Source organism: Dermacentor silvarum, chromosome 7 (assembly GCF_013339745.2).
Source record: "Dermacentor silvarum isolate Dsil-2018 chromosome 7, BIME_Dsil_1.4, whole genome shotgun sequence".
NCBI classification, from domain to species: domain Eukaryota; kingdom Metazoa; phylum Arthropoda; class Arachnida; order Ixodida; family Ixodidae; genus Dermacentor; species Dermacentor silvarum.
The window spans coordinates 25,335,628-25,361,185 of NC_051160.1; the positions used below are offsets into that span (position 1 = coordinate 25,335,628).

General features: G+C 45.8%; 1 protein-coding gene and 1 long non-coding RNA gene across 13 annotated transcripts in view; both read left to right on the forward strand.

Moving 5' to 3' along the window:
• Window positions 1-25,558, forward strand: part of LOC119457760 (uncharacterized PE-PGRS family protein PE_PGRS54-like) — a 194,495-nt gene that overhangs the window by 103,387 nt on the left and 65,550 nt on the right. For 3 of the 12 annotated variants that reach the window (XM_049670394.1, XM_049670393.1, XM_037719449.2), the window contains one exon: window positions 578-898. The exons of 8 other annotated variants lie outside the window; for them this stretch is intronic. In XM_049670394.1, coding sequence (XP_049526351.1) covers window positions 578-801 — 224 coding nt within the window. In that variant the 3' untranslated portion in view covers window positions 802-898. Of the gene's footprint in view, window positions 1-577; window positions 899-25,558 lie in introns of those variants that run through there. One more of the 12 variants, XM_049670391.1, reaches the window with a different exon arrangement.
• Window positions 6,520-11,732, forward strand: LOC125946662 (uncharacterized). The gene is made up of 2 exons (XR_007467751.1): window positions 6,520-6,810; window positions 11,692-11,732. It is a non-coding gene; the product is annotated as an uncharacterized LOC125946662 (long non-coding RNA).

Below are 25,558 nucleotides of genomic sequence, written 5' to 3' on the forward strand. Positions count from 1 at the left end.
TAATTGTTTTATAAAGATTGTTGAAAATGCACAATCGAAAAAATACTCCAGTTGCATGTCTTCAACTCTACAAATAATTTACGACATCACAATTCCATACACCGCGCCTAATAGGATGTCTAAAGCAGCCAAAACTGATTTATGTTAAAACAGTCTCTTACGTAGAGCACGAGTTTGTTAATAGTGCATTTATGAAACCCTCTTAAGGATTCTAACGATGTCACAAAAGGTGTAAAGATATACATCCAATTGAATCATTTTAGATGCTTCAAGATATCATTATTACAGAACTTCTATATCTGTTTTGAGGGCATAGTTAGCATTTTGCAAACTTCATGCTTGTTTTTTGGTTAGCGGTTTTCGGAATGTTTTGTATATAACATAATTGTGCTTCATGAAGCTACAATTAAAGCTTTTTTCTCTGAAACACAACATTTTTTAATCAGTACAGCTGTTGTCTAATGTGAGGAAACCTGCGCTGTACATGTACTTGGATAGGGAATTTGGAGTTGGCTCCGAGCTAAAGCAGTCCACTTTACGCACATTGTACATTATATCAGCTTTACTTATTTTTTAGGAGGTTTCGGTCGCAGGTGCTCTACCTACCGGGAAGTGTACTGGAACAGCCCAAGTAACTGCGGCGTATGCAACTGTGACATAGTCTTAAAAGGACACTGGATTGGGAAACCTTCACCATGTGCTACCAAGTTAGAACGCAAATGTTGGTGCAGACCACTTTTCTGCCGCAATAAAAAAGGTAAATGCGTTCTGCGAAGGAGCTGCGACCACAAAGCCGAGTAGGCTGTCGAGAATCTGCTCCGCACCGATCGTGCATTAAAATGCGGCTTGGCAGGGTGTGTCGTCTTTGCTTCACGAATTATTAGAGCCCTGTACTGAATTGTTTTGTGCATTATTTTAACAACCAAGGTGTTGCCTCGGTACCAGAAATGAACAAAGCCAGCTGCAAATTAACAAGCACAGAAATCACACCTTATATTATACCAAAGAGCAAACAGCGCTGAGACAAAACGTCAACGTCAGTTCACTAAAGTGGTAACAGAATTCAAACAGAAAGATGGAGTATGCAACAAACTACACTGGCTTAAAAGATTTGCGCTCAATGCGGTCACGATGAGTTGAAAGTGGCAATTACAAGGCCAGAATCGTTCAGAATAATAGCGTTGGAAGAACAAATAAGTTCACCCACGATCACGATACTCGCTAATGCGTAATTTGAGCGCAGCTCTCTCTCTCTCTCTCTCTCTCTCTATATATATATATATATATATATATATATACACCATGCGCCTGCGCCACTCAAAGCCGTGCAGCGGCGGCCTTTAGAGCCGCAGGCGGGCCTCATGCAGCAGACGCCTGGTTGCACTGCAAGCAGCGATTTTCAAGCGCTTTGAAAGCGATTTACAAGCGATTTGCCAGCGATTCGCCGCTTTCGCGCGTCCCGGATAGTTACTTCTCCGGTGACAGTGTGCGCAAGAGAATCGCACTGTACAATAGTGGACATGTGTCTAATGTCATGGCTGTCTGGGACCACATCGTCTTCTTTCGCGCCAAATGTTTGCCGCAGACGAGCATCAACAAGCTTGCCTACGAAGTGGGGCTCATCCTAAGTATGCCGCTTTCATTATAACGCCCTGGCCGCTAATGGCTTCATTTGTTGACCCGTCAACCAACGTTCTTTATTCACACACATGCTTCGTTTACATGCCATGTATTTTGAGAGTACACGTTTTGCCCGCGTTTGGTGCGAACGCTGGCAGAACGCCGACGGCGTCGACAACAGTTCTGCGCGTTGCTGGTGCTGCTGCATGTCCAAGTTTATACAGCTGATAAAACTACTATTCTTACTACGTATAGATCTGTACTAATTTGCTATCGCGATTGATGCTTCGCCTTTCGGGTGAAACTACAAGTTTTATATAAATACGCATTTGGTGCCGCAGCTAAACGTCGCCTCCCCCCCCTCCCCCCCTCCCTCCCTCCCGTCCACCGACGGCCTTTCGCGCGACGGAACAGGGCCGCGTTTGCTCTATATATATGGCGATTACAAAGGAGGAAAGAGACGCTTAATTCTGCAACCCTTCAGGGAGCACGGCGCAGAACGCGCGTTTGTTCTCCGCCGTGCGTTCGCTCCCCGTGAAAGCGCGCGTCCCTCGCGCCCTTTCACTCGCACATACAGCGTACGGCGAGCGTATGATGATGATGATGATTTGGCGCTGAGCCGTGCTCCCTCAAGGGCTGCAGAAGATAGCGCCAACCTTTCCCTTTCCCTCAAGAACCACTTATCATCATCGGTGAAGATTTCATCGCCGTTCACGTCATACGGAACTTCACGGCGACGACGACGCCGACGGCAGAAATCCTCTTTGAGTGTCCATATAATTGCTATCGCAATAAAAGAAAGAAATCCCTAGTCCTTCCCCTGTAGAAAAAAATGGGGGTAAGCGAAGCTTGTGGCAAGACGACGCTGTCGCAGGCGTTCCGCTTCGTTTGCCCTAAACTCAGGGTCGGCGGCTCATCGCGCTCCCGCAACTCGGGGCCCGCGGCTCTTCGCTGACGTTTCGCCTGGGCTTCGGAAGCCCTCACGCTAGAATCGGACGACCAAGCGTTGCTTACCCCCATTTTCTCGACAGGAGAAGGGCTGGTAATTTTGTGTCTTTGGTTCCTATGTGTGGCAAGGGTAGTTCAAGGGTGCGTTACGGGTCCCTGAGCCCACACTGGTATGTGCCATGGAGCTTGGACCCTTGCTGCACTATCACCAGGATCGGCCCACTTTAACTGCCCCTGCATCTGGAATTTGAACGTCGCTATTGGAAATGACAAATAAAACTTCAGCGTACTAGAAGTTACAGTTTGAGTGATATTGTGAAGGAACATTGGGAATAACTCGGAAGCAATATTTTTTTTTATTGTTTGGACAGTAGCTAGCGTATGTAATGCGGTCCTCCACACAGAGTGGGGGCCAGCGACTACATTTTTTAAAGCTTTGGCTGATTGCCCGGATGATCTCGTTTTGTTCTCGGAACTTGTCAAAGGGGTTTTTGATGTGTGGGAAAGCCAGTGTCAAGGAGGCACCATTTAATATTTTGTTTGCTCATCTATTTTGTTTATATCAAGTACAATGTATCGCATGTACGGTACATTATATTCTACTCTATGTTCATTCCCCAGTTGTACACGTGCCTACTGGTGAATAAATTTCCTTGTCTAATTGCCGGCATGTTCTCAGTTTGAGAACATGCATTCTAGTCATCTACCAATTAGCCCGACAGCAGACGTTACTGAGTGCTCGGATTACAGCTGTGGATTTTGGCTCAAGGTCACTTGAAGGTCGCCGACAACGGGAGCTAAAATCGTTTCATGCTTAGAACAGCAGGGGACCCTAATCATTGACTTGGGTGTCTCTTAGTGGCACTCGAACCTCGGCCTTCGTGTTCTGTGTGTTCAGTGTTGTCTGTGGTAATAAGTGATTTCTAATTATATTTAATTATTCCAGACATTTCGGTAACTCACCTTGTAACTAAACTTATGCTTTGAGATATCTATAATGAAACCAGAATTTTGTACTGTACTATGTTTTCTATTTTATTGCGATAGCAATTATATGGACACTCGAAGCGGATTTCTGCCGTCTGGCGTCGTCGTCGCCGTGAGGTTCCGTATAAAGCCCAACGGCGATAAAATCGTCGCCGCGCGCCGTATCCTGTATGTGCGAGTGAACGCGCGCGAGGGGCGCGCGCTTTCATGGGGAGCGAACGCACGGCGGAGAGCAAACGCGACCTCTTTCGTAGCGCGAAAGGCCATAGGGGGGAAGAATGGAGGGAGGGGAGGCGACGTGTAGCTGCGACACCAAATGCGTATCTTGCGAGCCGTGCGCAAGGGCAACTGGCGGCTCAATAGAGAGTTTTAGCAGAGCGTTCCTTACTCTCCGCTCAGCTAACATTTCACGCACTCCGCTGGCTGCTTGAACAGCGTTAATTTCGCTTATTTGACGCGCGCGTCTTCCAGAGACGCCGGCCACGTGCTCTCAGCGTGGCTGTAAAACGACCAAGCAAGCAGTAGACACGCCCTAACACTCCGCTCACACGGCTTCGTAGCGGAGCGTGGGCAGCGTTCTTCGTTCCGCTGCTGATGTGAGCGTTGTGCGCAGGTGAATTTTCTGATTCAATTGTTATCGTAGACGTTGCACTTGCAGTACCGAGCCTAATGCAGTGCCCTTGCTCCAAACACAGGACAAAGAACGAGTATAAGCAAGCCTCTCGCATGACTCCACAAGACAAGACTTTGGCCTCACTTCTGGGATTTAGAATCGCATAAATAGGGTGAACACAATGCCGCATTTATTGCAGCAACAATGCCAAGTGCTCGTTGCTGTGTCGCACCAATTCTTGCAACGACTTTTATCTCCGATGCTGCATTTCAACGGGTAAATTTGCATACAAAACTACACGCATGATTTGCATCTGTCGATGCAACACAGGACGTACGTATGCGCCTGAGGAACCGTAAAATGATTTAGTCGGTACCGTGAGATTTACTTGCTAAGTGTTATTCAATGTGTGTTAATAGAGAAGGTATGCGCGCTAACCTCACTTTAGGGAAACTATATTTGCATTAGAATGATCCTGGTCCCCGCTTAAAATTCAGCCGAATATGTGAGAATGTGGGGAAAACTTAGGTTTAAAATCCAAACTGGTCGCATCTATGTATATGCATGATCAGTTTTCGAGCGTTGCTCTAATGTGAATGATAGCGCTAGAAAAGTCAAAGTATTTATTTCGAATTCACTCGAAAGCCAATAGAGACATCTATGTAAAATCGCCCTCTCTAGTTGTAATCGCCTTTAGTAAAGTACAAGCAATTTTAGCGTCGTCTTCCGGTAGATATATTTGCGGTAATTTTATTCTTCCCTAAGTAATCTCTAACCTAGGTTGCGCCCACTGGTAGTCCATTCGATTGACAGAACCTCTTTTTTATTATGGAATTTCTTTTTATTAAATGTCATACGGGTATTCGAGCTTTCTTATGTACGTGCGGACACCTGCTTTTCCTGGGGCAAAAGGGGGCCGCAGAGGCTACCGTAACTTTCAGTGCCATGGCTAGTCAAGACAAGGAACACAATAGCCAGTCAAGAGAACCAACACAATAGCTTCAAAATGCAAGTGCGCAACAAACGCCTGCCTGAAATTAACATCTATGGTTCAGCATGAAGAACGAAATCAAGACATACTTCGTTACATAAGAGAATTTTTTATTGGCCGGCGTCCGTGGGTGCACCGCTCATAATAGCGATCTCAGCGATAAGACTGCGATCACTGTAGAGATTTGCAGTCATAAACGACTGTACCGTAAGACAAGTTTTGTTAATAATGGCTAAGGTTCTTTCCAAATGGGCAAGCATTAAGGTGAATGTGCACCCATACGCCTGGTACCAATAGCGTATTTCTTGTCCAAGATTAAAAAACGAGGTATAGAAAAGAATAATGGACAAAATGGCGAAAAAAAGTGTATAGCAGTAAGACACGTTGCAGCCTGCTCATCCGGTTGGAACTACAGGAGACACCGACGCCACTGAACAGATGCTATCTTTGGATTCAATAAAATATTGAGCTGGAAATTGAAATTGTGCGCAAAGTTTCCGTTCTCCCCATACGTTTGTCTGTATTGCGCGTTAGCCTTTCTAAAACACTTTCTTGTGATGTTCAGGGCATGAAAATTTCTTGAAGACTCTTCAACGCCAAATGGGAGTGGAAGTGGAACCGCGTGGTTCTTGGCGAGCCATTCAATCTACTCACTTTGAAGGGTCGGCATTCAAACAGTTATGAAAGCGGGAGGCATGACTATTCTGTCAAGAGGAGCACTTACATAGAATAGATACAACGCAGCACAGGCGTTTTCTTTTGACCAAAACCAAAGTCAAAGACAAGTTGCAATACATTGGAGGGGGGGGGGGGGGGAGGGGGGGGCAGTATAGGCCTCTTCCCCCGTTCAGCGCATACCGAAGCACAAATGGCAGCTAGCGAACGTGAACTACTTTCACAAGTTAACGGACCTCAAAACAGGATGACAAAAGAAAATCATGCACGCGAACGAGACAAGGATGAAAGGTGCAAAAGCCCAACAGAAATGTCCTGTTTTAACAAGGAAGATACTATAAGTCTATACTTTTAAGTAGGCGCGCTGCATATTTTGAAATTCTTGCAAACAGTGTCACGCACGGAAAGTTGATTGCAGCAATCTAGTAGGGTTGAGATCTTTGCTACTACATTTAAGTCTGTCGCAGTATCTTTACATTAACTCACATAACTTACATTAACTAACATTAACTTACATTTACATTAACGGACGCAGGGGTGATGTGAACTGTGCTTAACTTGTTCGTGGAAAGCGAGAGATAGCAAGGACGGTGCTTTGTCCAAGACAACCGCTGCGAACAGATGATGCATGCTAAATTGTTCGCCGAAAGGAAATAGTTTTCACATTGTATTGTGTTTGCTTAAGCCCGTCTCCAATTGTCCTAGCGCTCGCCGCTGCTTTGACTTTCGGTACGCAAGCTTTCTCAACTACATTACTATATGCCACGTGTGTTTGAGGGAAAGAAGGGTTCCTGCCAGCCACTCCTGCCAGCTGCGGACGTGGCCCCTGGGGGTGACGGGTTTTAAAAGGAGGTTTTGGACGCCCTTAACGAGTGGATGATCATGGGCACCACAGCTGGCAGAAATCAAGAAATTATGCGGCGGCTTCTTATTGCCGTGGTCGCATTTGCTCTTCATGAGGTGGCACTCGGTCGAGGTGAGCATTCTCTTTAATAATTTGTGGTAGTTTAGCCTGTCAGCACAGCGCAATCATCGTGACACCTATGATTACATCATTCATTTTAGTAGATTTGCGCTGCCTTAGTCACTCTGCAAGGCAGTCTATATATGCATTTACGGGTGTGTGCGGCGTAATACAGATACCTGATTCTTCGAAGTCAACTATATTTTCATGACTGTGCGGCGTGACGTTAATTTTCAAATTCGGGGGTGAAAACAGACTTCCCATATTGTAAGCGTAAGGCTTCAGCACGGCAAGACCTAGAGGCACGCGCGGCAAGACCATCGCAGCAGCAGCAGCGCCCAGAAAGTCGGGAGAACGGGCAAAGAAAGGTTCGCTTTAATATATATAGGTGTACTCTATGATCGTTGCCCTAATACTGTTGTGAGTGAGTTTTGAGCAAGCGAAAGGCGACGACGATAATGACGGAAAATACACGAGCACCATCGTGCAATGGCACTGGAAGAAGTCGTAGAAGGCAAAGAAGAAGCGCCGGAGAGCCTCGTGACGCGAGTGAGGAACGTGGAAGCGGCTCCATTATGAGAGAAGAGGCCACGGGATGGAGGGTTGCATTCTGTAGCTGTCATGACTGTCATGCCATGAGATGTCACGGCCATGACTGTCAGGTAAGTACGTTTTACAAAAAAAAACACCCTTTTAGGACCTAAACATTTTAAACTAATCAACCTGCAATTTTTGGACTCCTAAGAACATTTATGGCTTGTGCAAATCATAGGTGTATTAAAACACTCAGTATGCCGGTGCCTGAGAGAATAGTTATAATTTTAAAACTCGACTTAAAGGCCAAAACAATTACGCATTGCTTAAATACTTAGTTTTCTTTAGTAATTTATTCAATGTTTCCAAGCGCATGCTTCCACTGCGCGGGTAAAGTCGGTCAATATCCAATGTATAGGTGATATACTTAGTGCGGGAACTGCTACAACGTTATAGGCAACATCGAGGGCAATGCCACAAAATATCACCGCCCAAGTACTCCGTACACGTGGTCAACCAGCGAAGCTGAAACGTGCGACCCCAGTGTTTATCACTGGGTTAGTGCTGACGGTGCATTAAAGTCTTTCTCAATTATTGGTTACGTCTTTGTGTTTCTTAATGAGGTTACACACACCTTCGGCTGTGACAGAGAGAATGACGTCACTGACGGTACGCCCGCAGTCCGCCGTTGTCGCATTGCCGCTTGCGATTCTTCGAAATTAAACTGCTTCAAAATTAAATCTGTCTGTCACGGTAAGACAATGAATCGCTCATACCTCCTCAAGCAGTGGCTCATACCCCCGTTTAAACGCGGCCCCCCGATTTCGACGACAAACGAGAAGTGAAATTCTACGCTGGAATTATGAGCGGCAACGGAGCCAGCTTTGGAAGAAGACGACGACGACGACGAACGCGGGAGCAGTGGCACACGCGGTTGCGCCGAGGGCCCCCAACGAGCCAGCTGTGGAAGAAGGCGACGACGCTCGAACCATTGCTGATGACGATAGTTTTCGGTGTACAGGCGACAGACGGACGAATCGGCTTGCCACGTAAAGCTTCGCTGTAAAAAAGAGGACACGAAGCACGCGAGTTGTGGCTGGACACTGCTCATCAAGACCGCGGCCCGCTGTCTATAGGTCCATGGGGCTACGCTGCCTCGCACACGGCCACCTAACGTGGGGCCACGCAATGTCCTCCCCCTCCTATTTTGGAGGAATTCTGGATTTTACGGCATTACAGAAAAAAAAATGTACAGCAGAACTATCCAGTTATCGGTGAACAAAAAGTGAAGTGAAAACCAAGCGTATTGTCAAAGAAAATCAGATAAGAACAAATAAAAAGTATGCATGATCAAAATGTATGAGAATTAGAACAGTTTGCAGGTACAATAAGAGATCTAGAAAGAGCAAGCATTGTCGCTACAGTAAAAAGCTAAACACAACGCGGGACTAACTACTGCAGAAAATAGAAAGGATACCTGAACTAGTATAAGCATCTCAGAAAAAAATGAGTTCACGCTAACAATGAGCAAACATCTATAACTGAAAACTAAAAAATCTATCATTTTAAGTAGAACGTCATGTATACATATATTAAATTTAGGGGGAGTGTATAATTTCTTTGCGAGTTTGAGAATATCAATGTCAAGATTTATTGCATCAGGTATTTTAAATAAATAATTTGACTGTAATAAGTTGTTCTTGGTCTGTCTGGTAAAAAGAAGGTGTAGTATCTAAAGTTGTAAGTGATGTGTCTAACTAAGTGTTTACGTCCAAATTGTATTTTTTTATTATATGGTTTTTAGGAGATGTTGGCGCCTTTAATTGGCGCCGGCTACTCCTTTTCACATAGAGGTACGAAAAAAAAGAAGAATGAATGAACCTACACGCATTAAAATTAAATGTCAACTCCAAATCACAACAACACAAAGTCCAGTCACATAAGTGCACTAATACCACACTGATACTGTAAGTCAACTCAGAAACACAGCAACACAAAGTTCAGTCACGAAGGCGCATAAAGTTAAACACAAAATCCAGTCACATAAGTACACTAATGTCACACTAAAACTGAAAGTCCACTCAGTATTTCGTGTTTGTTGAAAAAGGTAGTATATGAAGAGCTATTTTATTTTCGTAAGTCTGATAAACACCGAACAACCGACACTTTCTGATTACAAGGCTAGAACTTTTACTAAAAGGTAGGTTTTTTTATTGCTTGGTTCATGCAGGTTGAGAATGATAGAACGGTTAGTAGCACATGTAGTCACCCAAACTAAGAGCCCGTACTATATGTTAGAGAAAACGAAGGAATCATAAAGCTGCATTCTAACTGTGAATGACATCGAGGCTCTGTATTTGTTTGATACACCAACACGGCGTGCTTATTTTCTGTGTATATGTTCATCAAATACCACGCTCAAGAATTTCATTGATTGTATTGGAACTAGGATGGCGCTCTGAAGTGCAAGATTTAAGCCGTGTTCGACAGTCTCATTCTTTGCATGAAATGTCAGATATATTTTCTTCACAACATTGAGCTCATGTAGGCACCGTCCACCAGCACCTCCCCAACATCAACGAGGTTACCCACTCCCTAACGCGAGGGCTCGTTAACAGCGCGGGAGACGAGGGAGGGGGGGGGGGGGGGGGGGGCTGCCCCCACCAGTAGGGATTGCCTGACACGCTGCAATGATCTTGTGAAATCCTTCTACTACAACTTTCCGCCCGCTACAAACCAATAGGTACCCCTCGTTACACCATTTCAAGAAGATCTACCCAGACATTTACCCAAATCCCACGTGCCATATCTGCAAGATACAGCCAGCCACACTTCCACACATGCTTGGGGAGTGTACACAACAATACCCCGACACTAACCCCACGAATCCATCGTCGAGATGGCATGCAGTACTGCGTAGCTCCAACCTCGACTGCCAACTCTGGGCGACCCAGCAAGCCGGCGAGGCGGCGAAGAGACAACACCTCGACGTCCCCACGTGGGAGGCCTAGGCCCAGCCACCATCTCTTGCTGGTTTCAATAAAGTTTATTCAGTCAATCAACATTCAGCTGAAGCCAATTAGATTTTAAGCACAGTACAAGCTCATTTAGACATTCATTAGCCGTATTTTACATTACGGACAAGGTGGGCCCAATAAAGAAACAGTTTAGTGGCGTCTGTGTAAATGGTGATGTCACTTGTGCGCGACATATAATCTCTATTGTACAGTAAAAATAAGGCAGGACTAGATGAATCCTTGGGTGACACCAGCAATGACACGCTCACCATAAGAGATAAAACCATTTAAAACGTTGTACTGAAATCAGCGACTAACTTCAAGTAAGTTTGAAAGAAGAAGACTCATCTGAAACTTCCTTTAAATTAGGCGTGTGCATTCGAGAATTTTTATGATGAAGATGATGAAACAAAGAGAAAGACCAGCTAAAAAAATTGTAGGTTAAGAAGCATTTGCACGAAACGAATCGGCAACAAGGAATCGCCACTCCTTTTACGTTAAACTTGGTAAGCCGCAAAACCCGCATAAATGAGAAACAGCTAGAGTCTCTGTCCTGATATTTCCGTCATATCGCCAATATCGTCAATGTGAGCAGCTTTATCGAGTCGACCTAATACTCTATGCGTAAAGGGGGATTACGTTAAATCATAAAAGAACCACAGACGCAACCTATCAAGTTTTGAAAACGTTTTCTTCGCTAAAATGGCCCAAATTAGAGAAAGCCTATCAGTATCGTTGGGCTGAGTTCTGAGAGCAAAATCGAAATGAAATGTTGATCTTGATTTTCTTCATTCAATAATCAACAACCTGCCCGTTGCCAATAATTTGTTGATCTTTGGTGTCCCTCAAAGATGTTTTGGATCCTATCGAATCAAAAACAGTCTTTTTTATTGCGTGCAGCACAGAGAGATTGAGAATTTAATCATGCAACATACCCGCCTCGATAGCCGAGCGACCATGGTGTTCTGCTTCTAAACGCAAGGTGGTGGGTGCGATTCGCGATCACCGTGGCCACATTCCTACTGGGGTGGAATGCAACAACGCTCGTTTAACATCCTTTGGATGCACGTTAAAGAGGCCTCAAGCCCTTCATACGAAGAAAAAAAAAAGCTCCTAAAGGTTTGTTCCAATCACCATGGCTGTTCATCATAGCAGATCGGTTTACCATGGCTGTTCGGATCAGCGCGTGGCCCAGACATGTTCTTCTGGGTCTGATTACATAGGCGATGACTTTTGCTATTTATTTTTCATCCAAAATGACTGTCCTTTAACCTACACAGTTCTTTCGAACAAGCATGTGTAGCTAATCAACTCTTTCTGATATTTTCAATCTACTATGCAGGGGTCCCGGTTGGAGGATCGAAAGGGTCATCGGGTTCCGGTGAGTAGCAGAGCGAAACCATTCGAGCATTGCAGCTCGTAATACGAAACTACTCCTCTCAAGAACTGATTTACTTCATTCTATCTTTTCTTTCCTTTTTCTTTTGTTGTTGTTGTTGCATCGCTTTTAAATAATTCCCGCAACAACGAGTGTTGCTGACGAACAACTTTCTAGAAGCCCTTTGCAGGGGCAGCTAACTTATGCATAAACCTCATTCAATTGCATAATAGTTAACCTGTTGTAGAATTTCTTAATATCATTGACCCGACGTAACCTGCAGAGCTTACATGAGCTTACACTGCACAAACGCTTTCTTTCATTGTAATACTTCGCATTGACTCCACTCTGTCTCGCTAATTTCTGTCCACATAGGTTATTCGCGGAGTTTTACGAAAAACTGCGTTTCTTGCTGGCACTATAGGGTGCAGCAGATATACCAAATAGTGCGAGTAGTGCAATAAAAGGAATTGTGCAAGAAATTAAAGAATAATTTCTACCACTATAGGGGTGGAAATGAATTCTTCATTGCACATTAACGGCGAAACGAAAGATAGGTTGACTTGAAGACCGTCAGCATCACAAGCCATAACATAACAGAAAGCGGGGCACAATTACGCATTTATGCACAGTCTTTTTACATATATTATGGCAATGGCGTTCCTATAGCGCAGCTGGCATTGCACCTGAGCTAAACGTTGCGCTAAGTAAACTAATATTGTTATCAAAAGGAGACCCCCTAAGCGCAAACACAGCGGCAACGAATGACACACTGTTTCATACTTTGCGTATTTCGTGTTACTTTGAATGTTTCCGCATCACTGGTAGTTTTGTCGATTACGCTGTAATACCTGGCATTTAGGTACGCATATTTCAACTCCATATTTCCATTGGCATTCCCCATATTTCCCACCCAAACGTCTCTGATAACTACCTCAGCTGTGAATGTTTTCTTTTTATCTAATATATTTACTGCCGGCGACGACCGTGCCTGGCAACTATATAGGTAGTTTCTTGAGAGCATGCGCTTTGTAGTCGGCGGTGAAAGACCGCCAACCACCGACCGGCAATCACCTACCACGAAAACGGGCGGAAAAGCCATAGACAACTATTAGCTTTAAAAATATATTGGCATCCTCCTTTCGTTATAGAACGCACCTTCAATCGACATACCTTGCACGTGAGCCTGTACCGCTAGAACAGCATGTGCAGCAAGTTAACATTTCCTTTCCGGTTTTGACTGCTGGCACAAGCAAGCACCTAGGGTAGCAGTTGTAGTCAGTTGCGTCAAGAAGCGCGCGAGCGCGTCGGTTGCCCCTCAAGCAGATGAAAACGTGGTAATATATTGTGCGATTTCAATCTACAAATCTTGAGCCTATGTAGTCCCGGTGAAAACGGAACTCAGGAAGGCACTCGGACTTTGTTTAGGTGAAAATACGAAATAAAACTTAAATTCCTCGACCACTGTTTTTCAAACGACCCACCTGTTTCTTGATCACTGAGGCTGCTCCGCACCAATGCATTTGCAACAAACTTTGTGATGCGCTGAATGATAGCCTTTATTATTTTTTTTTCTTGTGCTCCTTTCGCCCAGATCCATTCGCCAAATAATTTCCTTTCTGAGGACTTTTGCCAGTTCACACTTTGACAGATTTTATAATTACGTGTGTCAGTGTAGCCCAACCTTGTGGCTTTTGCGGGTACCATATGTTAAAGGAGGTCTACCTTTTTGGTTTAGGTTCAAGTGTCCCGAATGGCGCTAGCGGAGCAGCGTCAAGCGGCTCAGTTGGTTCTGGTAAGTGCTGCTGCCACCACATTACAAACGCGAACGCTGCTACTCCTTTTCAATTAACATCGTTCAAATAACTTACTGGATTAGTGGTGGTTAATAAGAAAATAGGTTCTCAAACTTTAGCTTTAACAGCGTCAGCTTTAGACGCCAAACATATAGGCAACGTATTACCTGCCTTCGGCGACGTACCTGTTTGATGCCGCTGCAATGGCAATATTGTTAAACATATATAAAGTACTTCCACTTCCAGCAACACTTTCGCTCGAGTGTACGACCTCGTGCAGTACATTTCAATGGGGCTATAGCATGGTCATCACTTAGCTTAAGGAGGGCGATTCGACGCTGTGAGATACCAAGCTATAGAAATAACGTCGAAATGCAAGCAACAGCCCGAAGACGCGTTTGTATTTTGGCATGGTTTGTCAACTGTGTAATGCACAAACAGAAATATTAAGTGGGTTAGAGTTTGGAACTGTGCCGTGGGGCAGCTTAAACATTGTACAGGACAGAAATTGAGATAATTATGCGCATCGAATTTAGTTATAGAGCATTAATTAACTACCTAAATAAATGTACACGGCACATAGATTCCAACTTCTGCATTTCATTTCATGTATTTTGTTTTGATTGATGAAGTCTAACGTCCGAAACCAGTGGTACTGAGTAAGTCAAAGTTGCTTTAGTGTTTCTATTTCGCTTCCCTTTGTCAACAAGTATTGCCTGAATGGCATGCAAAAAAGATTGCTTTTTTATGCTGTCCTCTTTTAGGTCATGGATCTGGTTCCCTCAGTGGCATCACTGTAGGACTGCCTGGTTTGATTGGTGGTTCAGGTGAGTGGCGCACTGCCGCTTCTCGGCAAAACAGAATTTGCCCGGTATATGAGTATATGATCGATACTCCATGCAAATTTGATAGCTAATTGTTGGGCGGCAACTGAAAGCTAGGAGAATAAATTTCCCCTCAAACCTCACTTTTACTCATTCGTAACCATAACTGACGCAGTTCGAGAAAACTAACACGCTGCTATTGCTAATTGAGTATGAGTACAACACTTGCAAGCTTCATACGTTTCCTCAGAAAGGAGCCATCTGCTCGTACCGCATAGCTCGAAGTCGAAAAATTGCTTTTCCTGGCTGGCTCCTTCTCGCTCAGTGCTGCAGGAGCCATTCGCGTCAGTCTAAGTGGACACTAGGTGGACTCTTACAGAATACCCCTGTTGGTCGAGGTACTCTTGTCTGAGAACATCGTACAAAAGCGTGAAGAACGCGCTAGGAACGCCATCACCCGTGGACGCCGAGTAAGTTCTTTCAGAGCACTGGCATTGTATAGACATCGTCTAAGTGTTCGAAAATACCCCATTGTGCTACTCGGAGCCGGCACCGAAGCCTCTTTCCCGAGTACGTAGCGAAGGGTTCGGTTTGCCATTTTGTAGCCAAGTTCAACATAGCAAATCCCCAATATAGCTAAGCCCCACCATAGCAAATCACACCAGAGCTCGAGCTTCGCTGGAATTCCTCTTCACAGGTTGGAAGGGCTCTGACATTGTGATTGGATTGTCCTGCTATATTAAAGAGATATGAAAGTGAAGTTCTCGGAAAGTAATACCAACAGCGCCAAGCTGCCCTGAGAGAGATAGAAAAGGTAACTTCATTGGAGGCGTAAATTAATAGGTGAGACCGTGGCAGAGGAGCTATCGTGTAGGCCATGTGGCCGGCCGCAACGTGGTGAGCCCACTCTGCCAGCATGACTTGGCGTTCGGGGTCACCCGACGTGGTCGCACGCTCCCAGGCCTCAAGCGTGGGGGTTTGCCGAAGAATCGTCCTTGGCGGTGGGTTGGATGGGCACCCCCAAAATATGTGATCTTGGTCTGCGGTTAGAGCTGCGCAGTGCCTGATTGGAAATTTCAGCCAACCTTCTGGGGCTTAGGATCGAGTCTGTACCCGAGTCGTGGCCTGCTCCCGGAAGATAATTGTGCTCGGGAACGGATACGCTCTGCGGGAATCCTTGTAGAATTGCGTGAATTCGTGATAGGTGAGGATGGGTTCAAGCCGGCCATCCGGCTCGAGCAATCCCACCTCCTGGTTAGAAGCTGCTTGGGCAAATGGGTGAGCTGCTTCGTTAACCGGGTTGCAGGCATGAGCTGGCATCCACATTATATGGATAATGTCCTAGGGTTTGAATAGTCTGCTTGAAATGGGGCCGAATGCCCCAACAGAGTAGCTTCTTATGGCGGACTTAGAGTCTGACACAACAAATTTAACATCAGGTAGGGACGCGCCCATGGAAATTGCGGCCTCTTCCACCTCCACAATCGAGGAAGTGTTGACCGTGGCGGAGCGAATGGCGCGACCGCTGCCATCAACGGTAGCGACTGTGCAACGGCCATCGCCCGCACAAGCGGCGTCCACGCAGATGGCCGGTTTGTTTTGAAGACTTCGCCAGGGGCCCGTCCGCCCTGGCTTTACGTCGATGCGTGTTGTCCTTCCCCATGTTTTTGGGCAGAGAGGTAGTGGTGTTTCTGGTGCGGATGTGAGTAGGAGTTCGGCAGCGACGCGGGATGTTTAAAGCGATTTGGTATCCTATGGCGCAGAGTATTTCCTGTCCTGTGGGAGTTCCAGCTAGTCAGATGATCTGTGACCATTTCTGCAGTTCAATAATTTCCTCTGCGGTATTGTGAATGCCAAGAGCTAGCAGCCGATCGCTGTTGGTCCATTTGGCAGTCCAAGGGCCTGTTTATAGACTGGGTGGATGAGGCTATTGATCTTGTCCAGGTCAGCTTTCCTAAGATGCAGATATACATGCACGTAAGCTATCTTGCTGATTAGGAAGGCCTGTATTAGTGGATGTGCTACTTTTTCTTTTACACTGTGCCGCCTACTCGACACCCTTCTGAGGAGGTTATTTAGTTGCCTGGCTGATGTCTGAAGCCGACTAATGACTTGGCAATTGTGCGTATTACGTTGCACCAATAGTCCGAGTATCGGAATTTTCAGTACTGGCGGGACCGTGTTCCCGTCCATTTGTATGTGAATGTGGAAAGGCGTATTGGAGTGTGAGCCCGTTTTCCTTACATTCCGTACAATGAGCAACTTAGACCTTCACGGCGAGCAGATTAAGTTGTTTCGGCTAGGGTGCTCTTGGAAAATATTCGCCGCCGCCTGCAACGACTCAGTGATTTCACCGTCCATCCCAGTGCAGCTCCAGACCGTGAAATCGTCGGCGTATATTGCATGTTTGATGTGGGAGATCGTGTGAAGACGGGCGGAGAGATCTCTCATAGTGACATTGAAAAGAAACGCAGAAAGCATGGTGCCTTGTGGCGTGCCCCATGTTCCTAGTTCCATGGCGTCGCTTATGAACCCCTCATATGTAGAGTAATGATGCGCCCCTTAAGGAAGGTAGATACATACCTATAGGTCCTGTTGCCAACATTCATTGTAGAAGGCTTTTAGAGCACGGCCCTGTGCGAAACGTTATCGAAGGCTTTGTGAATGTCAAGGCCTGAAGCTGCCCTAAGCAAAATGGCATGAAAGGTTTGTTTTACGAGTGATTATCGGAAAACTATAGTAAGAGTCACTGAAGTTCTCGCGCAGATACAAGCGCGTGAGGTCATGCTGTTTCTTCGTAGCTCGATATTTCATGCGTGGTCGAGAATAATATGCTTACAATTTGGCATTAATTCGACACGTTAGGCCTCTTTAGAGTATGCAGAATTTTGTGATTATATATAAGTTATATGGACACTCCGGGAGGATTTCCACCATTATCGTCGTTGTCGGCGTCGGAGTTATCGTGATGTTCCGTATAAAGTCCGCGTGCCATAAGATCTGTGCTGAGCTCTGTATTGATGTAGGTGCGAGAGAAAGCATGCAAATGTAAGCCAAGAAGGATGGTGGCTTCGCCAGCTCACCTATGCTGACAACGCCTCAGCGCTCTCCGAGTGATGTCACGCAACTGGGGCCCATGGGCCTACAGGAGTAGGGATCGAATGAGGGAACTGCGCATTTTCGATCACAGGTAGCGCGAAGTTTCTTCTAGCTAGAGCGCGTTTTTTCTGTTTTTTTTTTTTTATTGGATTTCACTGAACGTATAGTATGCAGGGGACATTTAGGGAAATTTGCTTAGGTAGTTTTTATTATCACCTATTTACACAACCCGTTATTGAACAGCTAGAAAACGAAATAACGTTGAATTGAACAAAAAGTTATCTTGCAAAATGCAAAATGCAGCATCACAGGGAGCACATCGCATAGTTCAGAATCATCGAGCTGCCTTACTCTTGAGAATTTCTTCCTTTTTTTACTTAGATTGGTTGTCCGCGTCAAGGACTCAGATTCGTGCGACAACAAAAATTATTTAACGAAATGTTCGAGCCTAACCATATTACAAGCCTCATCACGGATTTGCTTCTGTGTCCTTCACATGCATCGAAATCACTGAATTTAGGTCCTCCACAAGGTGCCGCTTATTTCATACCTCGAAGAAATATTTTGTCTTGGATTGCTGCCGTACAACATCGTAGCAGTGGACCGCAGTATTTATTCACACATCGCGGGAAACATAAGACAACGTCATTCGAGTTCTTTTACAAGCTCGTAGTCCATGCAAGCATCGAACACGTCTAGGGGTGATAGCGTTCCTGGCACAGTGCCAAGGATGCCGTCGTCGGCATCTGACGTTAGTGACGTGAAATCCCGCGATAGTGATCGTATCTCTGAAAGTGGCAACCCGAAAATACGGCACTTTTTTAGCCACTCGTGGAATAAAGTCACGTTTTCTGGCGAATTTGATTATATCCGACAGCCGATTGTGCGAACTTTAAGGCGGTTCTCATCGAGCCCGAATTATCGGTGGCAAGGTATAGATAATGTAAAGTTCGATTTATGAAGCCGCTTAAGTTATGCGCGCTATGCACGTCTGCGCAACACTGCGACTGCACGTGTAATGTGCAGTCGCTAATTTTGGAGTGCTTCGGGGCAGGATCGTTTTTTTTTTTTTTTTTTTTATAAGGATGGTGCAAGAAATCTCGTTTGCCAAAATTTGGCACATTTGGTGCAGCCGTGGGAGCACTGGTTGTTTTATCAACTACAATCGCCACGAAGTCCACTAAATTCTCTTCAATAATTTCCACCGCACGTACACACACACACATGGACAATCGCACGCAGACACACAAGCCGCGCAGCTATCGCCATCTTTGTTGCACGTAGCACAGAAGTTACTAACGCCATATAAACGCACCCGAAACACAGTAGAGCAAGCAGCAAGTGACCCCGTCAACGCGTCTCGGCATATCCAAGGAATGCACCTCGCGCGGCGGGGCGGCGGCCACATCACGGCTGATTACAGCTTACCCTGGAGTACGATGAGATCATCTCGAGGGATGGCGCTAATCCACTGCCTGTGCAGTTCATCGTCCTGGAGAAACTTGAAAACGTGAACGTTCGGTCCCGCCGCATAGTTATAGATGCAGTTCTGCACGCAATTCTTGTTTGGCATTTGCACGGCAAACATTTACCGTGTCGGCACCACACGTACACGCGCGCACACGGACAAGCACACACGAAGAAGGTCCGCGGTAATCGCAGCTTTGGTTGCACGCACAGCTGAAATTACTAGCGCAATATAAGCGCATCCAAAGCGCGCTACAACACGCAGCAAGTGACCCCGAGCTCACGCCACGCCTCAACATGGCCGTGGCGGCCCCATCGACCTCAACATCTGTGGCCGCATCCGCGTGGCGTAGTGATGACGTCACCGCGGTAAGCCTAGAGATATTGGCTTGGTGCGGCTGCGTTAAAGTGTGCTTGAGTGTACTTAAAAAGTTCAGTGGGACGAGCGGCCGGGGCAGCGCATGCTTTCCAATGAGGCGCCCAACGACGAAAAATACTGTGACGGCGCTGCGATCACCGTGGATTGGGCAACAGGCAGCATCAATGTCGCGCCGTTGGAAACTGCGGGTGATATTACTCGGCGGGGTCGTTCGTACTACTTCGCGCGCTGGTATTATCGATCAGACCTCTCCAATGGTGTTCCTAATTAAAAATGGCGTGTATTTATCTCTTAAGAATAAAACAATTTGTTTTTGTTTTTTATGCCGTGCGGTGATGGCCCGTGCATTACGGCTGCAGTTTCGACTTTATGTCACTGCAGTTCCCTAACAGAACAAATATTTTGCTTGTTATTGAAGCAGCATGTGTCTCTCGTGTATATTTTTGCGCATATAATTTCAACCAGTAGCTCTTGCAACCTGCAGACGGAAACAAAAATGAAGCTACTAACAGAAAAAGAAATGGATCTCAACATTCCGTTCACGTTTGCGTCTTCCTCGCGTAACAGAATGCGGAATACTTGGTACGGGGTCCTTTATTGGTGCTCAGATTTCGGGCGGCGAAAACAGTTTTATTTGACTATTCTATGTACTAATATTAGACCCGCAAGCCTTGTTAAATTTTTTCCTCGAGTCCATGCTGAATTTTTTTAAGCTGGCTTGGTAGGTTAATTAGTGTCTCTGGCATTGCGCTGCTAAGCTCGAGCTCGCTTGTTCAATCCTGGCCGCGGATTTCAATGGAGGAGAAATGGAAAAAACACTCGCGTTTATATATATATAGGTGCCCGTGGTTAAAACTAAACTGGGTGCCTCATAATCATATCGTGGTTTGGCCACGTAAAACTCCCGAATTTATTAACTTAAACAAACATGGTGTCATGCGTACACAAGCAAACACCCCAACACATCTCACTCGATGACCGCGCACACTCGCTGTCAAAACGCTGGAGTGAGAAAGCGCAGCAGCAGTGGCAAGCAAATTCACCTTCGTGCTACGTCTCGCTTCAACGCGAACTAAGCGGCACGAACAGAGCGCACACGAAGCTATCAGCACTGGGCGCATTCTCTCCCCATCGCAGACCGCTTTCAAGATAAGGGCCGAGTGGCAGCGCCACACGCAGCCACCGCCGGATTAGGACGTAATCCCATCAACCCATGCGATACCATGCCATCCCAGATATATGCGATTCCATGAGTGGGCCTCTTCTGCGGATAATTTTCGATGGCACCCAATTAACGCAGCTGTATACAGTTGCACGCTGCGAGTCGTTGCTCTGTCCCTTGCATGAGGCGCCGTCGGCGCTCCCCGAAGAAACCTTTGTCCTCCGAAGCAGGTGGCGTTGGGAATGTGAGCCCTCTAGATCCGCCAGTGATAGAGACCCGCAACAGCACGAATACCGAATACCACCGCGGTCTGGCCGTTGCCGTCGCCAGCCCGGGGGCCCGTTCACCTGTAGTGAACGCACATGCTTCCGCCGAGTTCGTTTTACACGTTTAACAGGAAGAATTCGGAAACGTAGCACGTCGAGAGTATCCTTCTCGCTAGACATATTTTAATTTCTACCGGCGGTACTAGATCAGCGGTAGTGAGAAGCCTACCCAGACGAACGGGCCGGTGAGTCGAGATTTACCCCCGCTGGCTTGAAAAAAGTGACCGCAATAGCTAGAGCTGAAGCGGCAATAAATATATGAAAGCCATACTGCGAAGACAAAGGAAGTTAGTACTGGAAACTCATCGAAACAAGGACCGTTGCCAGAGGCACAGAAATCAAAAACGCCATTTTTCATCAACGTTAACGCCTGCGAGCTGTGGATTGTGTGCTCGACCGAATTCATTTGATGCGGCAGCGGCTTAAGTACGTGACGTAGACCGCCCTAGCAAGGACACCCTGCTTTACGAATTTAACATGTACGAAACGTTACTTGAAATCCACCAGCCACCTTAATTCACTACTGAAGAGCCTCTACAGGTAAATTGACTCATGTCTGCCTGATTAGTCTGCCTGCCTCTTCAACCGATCTATTAAACTTCGATTATACAGAAAATGCTGTAGTACTTCTTTTCTGCTCTGTATCTATTTTTTTTTCCTTTTGTGCATCTTAGGTTCCGCCGGCGTTAGCTTTGGCACCAATATTGGCGGCCATGCAACTGGTGGTTCAGGTAAATTCAGCTCCCACCTACTCCATAAATTCATGCTGCTAGAGTAAGTAAACTATGTAGCAGATCTGAGCATTTGTTGCACGGGAAGCAAATAAAATGAGCGCAATCGAGTAGACTGGTACACTAGCGATTTAATTGAGTTCTTCGGCGATATTAAAACTTAAGAAGAGAATCTAAGTGAAAGTAGCTGTCAACAGTATCGATATGACCAAAGCAAATTATTTCGAAACTTTTGTTCTACGCAGAATAAATGAAAAAAATACTAAAAGCCACTTAAATTTCTATGCAGATGCCAGCGCGTGACGTCATACTCTCTCTGAGTAAATCAATATTTCCCGCATGATGCTGAATATTGTTCTCGCTATTTGGTATTTTTCGGCACATTGGGCCTCTTTGATTACGAAGCGGTTTTCTTTTTCTTTTTTTGCGACCGCCTAAACGCGTACACGGGCTGCGGAGCCACCTATGATGTCTTGAGCCATTCCCAAGCTATGAACGGGATAATCAAATTTGTTGCCTATCCCTCACTACCCCTTACTGCCCTTCGAACCTGACGCATGTTTTTCTCGGTGAAATATTTATCCACTTTATCTTCAAAACAATGCAACTATGAAGACGTTGACTCTTCAATAGCTAATGAATTTACCCACACCTCCATGCTGTATCGAACTTTTGTTCCTTCTCTCCCCTTTGTCGTTTTTCTTTTTGCGTATGTCCTTTTCCCGAAAAGGAGAGTAAAACCTCTGAACGCCGCTGGTTACTTCGTTCCATTCCGTCGCTTGTTGCCCTGTTCGTTCCTGCTCCGGTATCCTATTCTTTTTTTTTTCTATTATTTTCTTCTCTTTCTACCCGGCTTCTAAAACCCTCTCCTCCATCCTCATTCTGTATTGGAAACATGAAACTATCATCTAGGCCGGTATTTTGTAGCGATGCCTTTAATGTCATAATGCCTTTTCGCGCTTATCGCACTTTGTCAGTGGTCGGAGCGACGGTCCGCTCACATTATCAACGAGATCAGCCGGCCGTGAGCGGTGGATGATAAGACTAGAGTAGAATAAGTCATAATAGACAGTTTTAGTTACACGTACGTAGGGACTTCACGTACGCAAACGTGAAAAGTCTGCGTACCTTACGTGCACGCAATCTGAAACGCTTTTAGCTACACGTACGCGACGCGCGACAAGAGGAACCATGTAGCTCCATCTATCGGGAAATATGAACACTGCGGTAGCCAATTCAATCCAATATGAGTATTTCAGCCAAGCCGGTGATGTGCATTGATGCGTGCCGGCGATGGTCTCCGCAATGCCTGGAAGTGTGTTGTACAAGCGTTACCTGCTGTCATCGTTGTCTTGGGATGAAAAAGATGACCAGTCATCTTGTCGCCGTATTTCGATGCAAGCCGTCTGCGCGCGCTCGGCACGCTATCGCTTGTTCGTGATCTCGCGAAACGCCCACGTGAAGCTGTCTACGTGCGCAAGAAACGCACGCAAAGAATCGAATCTCACGTACGTCCGTGAGACCAGTGCGCGGCCGTTACGTTCTGCGCATGCGCACTGCTTACACGTAGAGGCTCTACGTACGCAAAGCCTCTACGTACGTGAAACTAAAACTGTCTAATGCCTTGCTACAAAATCACGGCCCTATAGTTCACTTCCCTATCTTTCCTTTCTTTTTCTCTCTCTCTCTCCCTCAAGTGAATGATTTTCAGCGCAGAGCATTTACCTTTTTCTTTTCTTTAGTTTCTGCTGGTGGTAGCTCCGGAGGCACCCTAGGCCTGGGAATTTCATCTGCAAGTTTGGGTAAGTGCAGCTGTTGATACTCAAAGGCAAGTATGAAAACACAGATACAAGTAATACAACAAAGGCATCGCAAACACAAAAGTGAATGGTTCTTTGGTGGCGCACAAACAAGGAAGGCACCAAACGTACCTGCGCATGTTCAAGCGAAGGCACCCCTCAAATATGCAAACCTGTAGGCATTTGCGAAAGGTAGCTTGTTATCCGAGGTATAACAGTGTGACTTCTTGAACAAGGAGAAAAGCCAAAGAACATAGAAAATGCACAAGCGCTGACTTTGAAGTGAGAATCTTTCCCGCACACGAAAGATATATGCACATTGCGGTGCGTAAAAAAACAAACAAAAAAAAAACAAAAACAAAGTGGGAAGCGATGCACAGGTCATAATACCATTGGGAAGAATTGGAGAACGCTTAAGCTTCGCATTTAAGAGTGGAACGCGGTAGCGTTATCGGGCCCCGTTCGCATCGCATTTTTCTTGAGTAGGCTTCGCTGCAATACAGAACGTGGGAAAGCCAAATTACAAAGACCAAGCTTACACCAATCCCCTTAAAGTCTGCTTCACTTTTAAACAGAAATGCATTGCTGGGAAGAAGTTTTTCCAGGGGGCAATATAAGTCGTCTTATATTAAAATGTGAAGGACCTAGCACCTTTTATTTATTATTTTACCAATTGTTTGCTATTGCCCCGGCGCGTGCGCGTGTCCAAAACGCATCAGGCAGGCGAAGTCCTAATTTGACCTGCCGAGGATGCGAGCGCCATCTGGATAGCATTTTCGCAAGTAAACTACCCGAGCGCGCCGCTGTTGGTATGGTAGAAATGTTAGAAAACGGGTTTATGTTTCAGTTTCCTCGTAACAGAATTATGTTTTCTCGTACATTCAAATTACAGTCCGATGCCACCATGTATGTAGGTTGTGGTTAAAGCGTACGTTATCATTCTTCAGATGAATTTCACTGTGAGAAATTCAATTTTTGTTCACCAAATCCTTGCACCACGTGGAGGGCCTGCGCGGTCGCGGTGATTCGGGTTGATTATCTCCTTCGCTAACACCTTGAGCCACGGGAAGCGCTTGCGCGGTCGGTGTGGTTGGGGATGATTTCTGACGCCGACAGAAACACCGGCACCGGCGCCGGATTTTCTGCGACACGGGGCCCTTAACGCTGTCGCGTTAAAACATGACTTGCTATTTCCCCTTGCGCGTGCTAGTACTCACCCTAAAATGTCAGTTCTTTTTTGCGATGAACTGATGGATGATTTTCTAACACATGTTACGCCTTTATTCGCCATCTCAGTGGCTTTAATGATTTCACCACTCACCAATCATGATGTTGGCCGATGACCTTGATTTGTTCGGGTTCAATAAAGATTCTCAGTTGAAATTCACCGCTTGTCCTAGTCTCTGTTCTTTGGTATTTCTCCTCGTTCAAGAAGTCGCTCCGTTATACCTTGAATCTTGCAGAACCGACTAGCCCCATCTATGACATAACTGATTAGTCATGACAATCCCTCTTTATGCAAGATAAGGAAAGCTTGACTTGCTCAAGTGCTAACGCTTTTACACATATGCCACGCCTCGACCAAAAGGCTCACTTCTCCGTTCGCTTCTTCGCGCACACTAGTACGCTTTATCATTATCAGCGCAAACCATTTAGAAATGCCGACTTCATAAGCCATCAAAGCAGAGGCCGTCGAAGGTTAAAAACGCCATTTTCTTCAGCCTTACCGCCTGTTGGCTCTGAATTGTCTGCTAGAACAAGTTTATTGATGCCGCAGCAGCATAAATGCGTAACGTAGACCTCTCTAGTAAAGACTCCATGCTTTACGAATCTAACAATCTAACATGTACTTAACGTTATTGCAAATCCACCAGCCACATTAGTTCATTACTGAGGAACGTCTAGAGGTAAATTGACCTCATGTGTTCCTGATTAGCCTGGCTCCCTCTTCAACCGATCTTTTCAACTTCGATTGTACAGGAAATGCTCTAGTACTTCTTTATTTCTCTATGTTTTTTTTTTTTTCGTGCATCTTAGGATCCGGCGGCCTTGGCTTGGGAGCCACTACTGGAGGCCTTGCATCTGGTGGTTCAGGTAAGTTCAGCTCCCACCTACTCCACATATTCATGTTGCTGGAATAAATTATGTAGCAGATACTAAGCATTTGTTGCTCGGATAGTAAATGAAATCACGCGCAATTGGAACACTAGTGTTTTAAGTAGGCTCTTCGGCGATATAAAAACTTAAG